This window comes from Jaculus jaculus, chromosome 6 (assembly GCF_020740685.1).
Source record: "Jaculus jaculus isolate mJacJac1 chromosome 6, mJacJac1.mat.Y.cur, whole genome shotgun sequence".
NCBI classification, from domain to species: Eukaryota; Metazoa; Chordata; class Mammalia; order Rodentia; family Dipodidae; genus Jaculus; species Jaculus jaculus.
In genome coordinates, this window is record NC_059107.1 from 112,332,125 (window position 1) to 112,338,124 (window position 6,000).

At 40.0% G+C, this 6,000-nt stretch overlaps 1 protein-coding gene across 5 annotated transcripts in view; it reads left to right on the forward strand.

Annotated features, from left to right (window-relative positions):
- Positions 1–4,981, forward strand: part of Mdm2 (MDM2 proto-oncogene) — a 34,597-nt gene extending 29,616 nt beyond the window's left edge. For all 5 annotated transcript variants that reach the window (XM_045153062.1, XM_045153065.1, XM_045153061.1 and 2 more), the window contains one exon: positions 3,149–4,981. In XM_045153062.1, coding sequence (XP_045008997.1) covers positions 3,149–3,724 — 576 coding nt within the window. In that variant the 3' untranslated portion in view covers positions 3,725–4,981. The remainder of the gene's footprint in view (positions 1–3,148) is intronic.
- The last annotated feature ends 1,019 nt before the right edge of the window (positions 4,982–6,000 follow it).

A 6,000-nucleotide genomic window follows, 5' to 3' on the forward strand; every position in this document is an offset into this window, starting at 1 on the left:
GTGCCACCACACCTGGTTGCAAAGGCCTTTTTATTTGGTTTTGGGAGCTAAAGGAAACCACCTTTGACAGCTTGAAAGAATCAGGGTGACAGAATGGGTATCTTACTCTTAACTGCTACTGTGTTAGTTTGCTAATCAGACAATCTAAAATGCTTTTATTCAGGGTATACTTGGAAGGATCTCTTTAAAAAAATTTTTATTTGTTTGTGTGCATGCATGCATATGAGTACTCCAGAGGTCTCTTGCTGCTGCAAATGAACACCAGATGTTTGTGCCACTTGCATTTGGATTTAGATGCTAAGGAACTGAATCTGGGCCAGGAGGCCATCCCTTCAGCTGCTGAGCCTTTTTTTTTCAAAATGAGAGAGAGGGAGAATATTGGTTTGCCAGGGCCTCTAGCCACTGCAATCAAACTTCAGATGTGTGCACTCCTTGTGTGCATGTGTGACCTTGCACATATACGTCGCTGTGCTTCTGGTTTATGTGGAACCTGGGGCGTTGAACGTGAGTTTTTAGGCTTCACAGGCAAGCACCTTAACTGCTAAACCATCTCTCCAGCCCCCATGCTTCAGTTTAGATAGGAACAGGGAGTATGTGCTCAGTAAAGAGGTTTGTTATCCTTGTTGCATGGTGGAAGAGAAGTTGGGATAAGGAAGATGTACTGAGCAATTAGAATACAGGAAAGGATTGAGAAGTATGAGATCCGAATTTGGATTGTGGCCAAGGATGGTAGATTTTAGCTGATAGCTGCTCAAATGTTTGCTTTAAATTTCTCTTGTGGATGGAAATTGGAGCTTAATTGGATTATGCCTATAGAGCACTTCTTAAGGAGTCCTAGTAACTGATAAATTGGGATTAGAGGAGATAGATTTCATTTAGATTTATTAAGTGAGATCTAGGTTTGAGCCTTTAAAGAAGTGGGATAGGTTTTAATACACAGGAAAAGATCCTACATTATCACATCATTTTAGGATTACTGTATGTCCTTTGTCTGCTTTCACAACAGTAAAACATGCACAGTATCATAATGAATACTTTTTTTTGTTGCTTTGTTTTGTTTTTCAAGGTAGGGTTTCATTCTAGTCCAGGCTGACCTGAAATTGGTTGTGTAGTCTCAGGGTGACCTTGAACTCTTATTTATTTATTTGAGAGTGACAGAAAGAAATAGAGGCAGAGAGAGTACGGGTGCACTAGGACCTCCAGCCACTCCAAATGAACTCCAGTTGCATGTACCCCTTTGTGCATCTTGCTTACGTGGGTCCTTAGGCTTCACAGGCAAGCACCTAACCACTAAGCCATCTCTCCAGCACCATTAATACATTTACAATTTTAGAATTTTTCAACAGGAAAAAGTATTTGTGGTCATATGCTTGAAGAGGGACTGTTTTCTTTTCCTTCTCATTGCTAGGGATGGAACCCAGCGTGTGTACATGCTGGACAAGTGATCTACCACCAAGTTATACCTTCCTAGCTCAATGTTGACTATTTAAAACTTTTTTTTTAATTCTATTTTTGAGATGTACAGCATGATTTTTTTAAAATTAAATAATGCCAGGGATTGACTCTCATGGCCTGTGGTTAAATATTCATTGTCTCATAGTTTACTTTTTATATGTATTTAAAAATTTTTTTAATTAAATTTTACTTATTTGAGAGCAACAGAGAGAGAGAGAGAGAGAGAGAGAGAGATGGATGGATGGAGGGAGGGAGAGAATGAGTGCACCAGGGCCTCCAGCCACTGGAAATGAACTCCAGATGCATGTGTCGCCTTGCGCATCTGGCTTGTGTGTGTCCTGGAGAATCAAGCCTCAAACCAGGGTCCTTAGGTGTCACAGGCAAGCACTTAACTCCAGCCCTTTATATGTATATATATGGAGTAAAAGTACTTCATACATATTCATATTCTCTCTCTATTGAGATAAGGTCTCACTCTAGCCCAGGCTGACTTGGGACTCATTCTGTAGTTCCAGGCTGGCCTTGAACTTACAGTGATCTTACTTCAGCCTTCCAAGTGCTGGGAATAAAGACGTGCCGACATGCCCACCAAAAGTATCTAATACCTAGTCAATAAATTTCTTTATTTTTTTTTTCAAGGTAGGGTCTCACTCTAGCCCAGGCTGACCTGTAATTCACCATGTAGTCAGGGTGGCCTTGAACTGATGGCGATCCTCCTACCTCTGCCTACCAAGTGCTGGGATTAAAGGTGTGCACTACCATGTCTGGGTTAGTCAGTAAATTTCTAGTGTACAGTATTAACTGTAGTTCTCTCATTCTTTTTTCTTTAAGACAAAACAACAAAAAACTTTTTATTTGAGAGAGATAAAGAGGCAGATAGAGAATGGGTACGCCAGGGCCTTTAGGTGCTTCAGACACATGAACCCCCTTGTGCATCTGGCTTACATGGGTCCTGGGGAATTGAACCTGGGTCCTTTGCCTTTGCAGGCAAGCACCTTAACTGCTAAGCCCAGTTCTCATATTCTTGACTATTTTATCTAAAACAAGAAATGCTAAAATTGACCTATGATATATATGTATGTGTCTGTGTGTGTGTATGTATGTGTAAATATATATATATATATATATATATATATATATATATATATATATATATATATATAAATATAAGTTTTTTGGAGGCAAACCCAACAGACTTAACTTTTACTTATTTATTTATTATTTATTTTTTGGTTTTTTGAGGTAGGATGACCTGGAATTCACTATGTAGTCTCAGGGTAGCCTTGAACTCACAGGAGTCCTTCTACCTCTGCCTCCTGAGTGCTGGGATTAAAGGCGTGTGCTACCATGCCCAGCTTTGATTTTTTTTTTTTTTTTTTTCAATGTGAGAGAGAGAGAGAGAGAGAGAGAGAGAGAGAGAGAGAGGGCATTGGTGTACCACGGCCTCCATTCACTGTAATTGAACTCCAGATGTGTATGCCATCTTGTATGCATGTGCAACCTTGTGTATCTGGCTTAAGTGAAATCTGGAGAGTCAAACATGGGTCCTTAGGCTTTGTAGGCAAGTGCCTTTACTGGCAAGCCATCTTTCCACCCCGTGATACATTTTTTATGTTAGGCAAATTGAGGTTACTAGTCTCGGTGTGACTAGTAATTAAAGAGCTAGAGACTTAACTGTCACCTTTCATTTAAGGACTATTGGAAGTGTACTTCCTGTAATGAAATGAATCCTCCACTTCCACCACATTGCAACAGATGTTGGGCCCTTCGTGAGAACTGGCTTCCAGATGATAAAGGGAAAGATAGAGGGGAAATCTTTGAAAAAGCCAAACTAAAAATCTCGGCTCAGACAGAAGAGGGCTTGGATGTGCCTGATGGTAAAAAAACTACAGTGAACGACTCCAGAGAGACATGGATTGAGGAAAATGATGATCAAGTTATGCAAGCCTTCCAGTCTCAAGAAAGTGAAGAGCATTCTCAGCCATCGACTTCTAGCAGCATGATTTGTAGCAGCCAAGAAGACTTTAAAGAGGTGGAGAAAGAAGAAACACAAGACAAGGAAGAAAGTATGGAGTCTAGTTTCCCCCTTAATGCCATTGAGCCTTGTGTGATTTGCCAAGGTCGACCTAAAAATGGTTGCATTGTTCATGGCAAAACAGGACATCTTATGTCGTGCTTCACATGTGCAAAGAAGCTCAAGAAAAGGAACAAGCCCTGCCCAGTGTGCAGACAGCCCATTCAAATGATTGTTCTTACCTACTTCAACTAGTGACCTCTCCAGAAAACAGTCTGTATCTAACTACATAACCTGGAAAGTTTAGACCACATGGACTTTACTTATATTTACATACCACAGCAAGGAAAATCTTAGTCTATGTAAATTTATTTGTAGTATAATTTATCCCCCTTGGGAGTAAGAATTGTGAAAATTCCTTTTAGGAAAATTTCACTTCTGTTTCTATTTATGTTTGGGTTTTAATGTAATTTACATGGACTGGATGGCTCATCTTTTATCTTACCCTTTATATTTTAAGTAATTTCTACTTACATGAGAGGTATCTTTTTTTTTTTTAAATGTAAGTAGAACATGTAACTTATTAAGTACCTTTCATGTAAGGAATAGAAGGACTTGTGAAGGTTTGAACGTTTAAATTTTAGACACTCAGACACTGTTTAGCTTCTTTTAGAAGTTGTGAGTTACATGTGGTGCTATGTAAGCTGAAGCATGCATCTGATTTTCTAGAAAGCCTCATTGCTATTTGCAATGTGTGGAGTAGGTGCTACTTCCAGTTGAAAACACCTTTTTGGACTTAGTTATGTGTTTTCTCACAGTCAACAGACCTATGCTTTAGGACATTTTTAAAACCCAGTGCCTTCTGAAAGATTAATTCAGATTTGAGAACTATTAATTTTAAAACACAAATGCTATTCTAAGATGACCTCTCTAACTAGATTAGCCTTTTGATATATAACATAAGAATTTTGAGCAAAATAGTGAAAATGGCCCTTTATTTAAGGCCCGTTTATTTTTCTCCCATGTATGACATTTATACATGTTCAGGTACGGAAATAAAATTAACTGGACCATAAGTTCAGGGTAGCAGAAAGATAATTTTGTATTAATGGTACATCTTTAGTTTAAATTTCACAAAAAAAGATGGGCATGGTGGTATACACCTTTAATTCCAGCACTTGGGAGGCAGATATAGGAGGATCACCATGAGTTCAAGGTCACCCTGAGACTACATAGTGAGTTCCTGGTTAGCCTGAGCTAGAGTGAAACCCTACCTCAAAAATCAAAACAAATAGAAACAAAAGCAGCCTCCCCACCATGACTTGAGAAACAACAGAAGGAACCAGTACTTGAGCTTGGGCAGTCTTAAAACTGAAGCCTTATTCATTTGGAATTTATAGTAGAGTCTCATTGTATGTCCTTGTGGATTACTAATGTCTAAAATTTCAGATTTACTATATATATATTATTTATTTGCAAATAGATGATATTAAATATTTGATCAAGAGTTGATTCAAGGATATAGTTGGATTTTATGGACAGTTTGGGTCATAATGGTCTGTTTTGGTAACTAAAGGCATGAGCAGCAGCCCTTTTTTCAAAATATTGAAGAGAGAAAAGAGGCAGAATGGCACAACAGGGCTTCCAGCCACTGCAAATGAACTCCAGATGCATGTGCCCTCTTGTATATGTGGCTTACGTGGGTCTTTGGGAATTGAACCGAGGTTCTTTGGCTTTGCAGGCAACTGCCTTAACTGCTAAGCCATTTCTCCAGCAGCCTGTAGCCCAGGCTGACCTGGAATTCACTCTCTATTCTCAGCGTGGCCTCGAACTCGCAGTGATCCTCCTACTTCTGCCTCCCGAGTGCTGGGATTAAAGGCATGTGCCATCACAACCCCCCCCTCCTTTTAAAAATATAAATGTTTCTTTATTTGCATGCATGGAGGTCAGAAGACAACACTGAATTTATTTTGCTCTTCCATTTTGCTTGCTGCTGCAAACTAATGCAGACTAGCTGGCCCACAAGCTTCAGATTCTCTGCCTCCCGTTTAAAAAAAATCTTTTTTGTTCATTTTTATTTATTTATTTGAGAGTGACAGAGAGAGAAAGAGGCAGATGGAGAAAGAGAGAGATGGGCGCGCCAGGGCTTCCAGCCACTGCAAACTCCAGGTGCGTGCACTCCCTTGTGCATCTGGCTAATGTGGGTCCTGGAGAATCGAGCCTCGAACCAGGGTCCTTAGGCTTCACAGGCAAGCGCTTAACCGCTAGGCCATCTCTCCAGCCCACTGCCTCCCATTTTTGTAGAGATCACAGACACTTACATGAATGCTGGGGAGTTGAGCTTGGGCTGCACGCTTTACAAGCAAGTGCCTTTAACTGCTGAGCCATCTCAGCCCCAAAGGACAACTTTAATGAAAAACCTATATACTTTTGTTGTTTATTTGTAAGCAGGGAGAATGAGAATGGGCACATCAGGGTCTCTTGCCACTATAAACAAACTCCAGCTACATGTGCCATTTGCACTTCTGGAT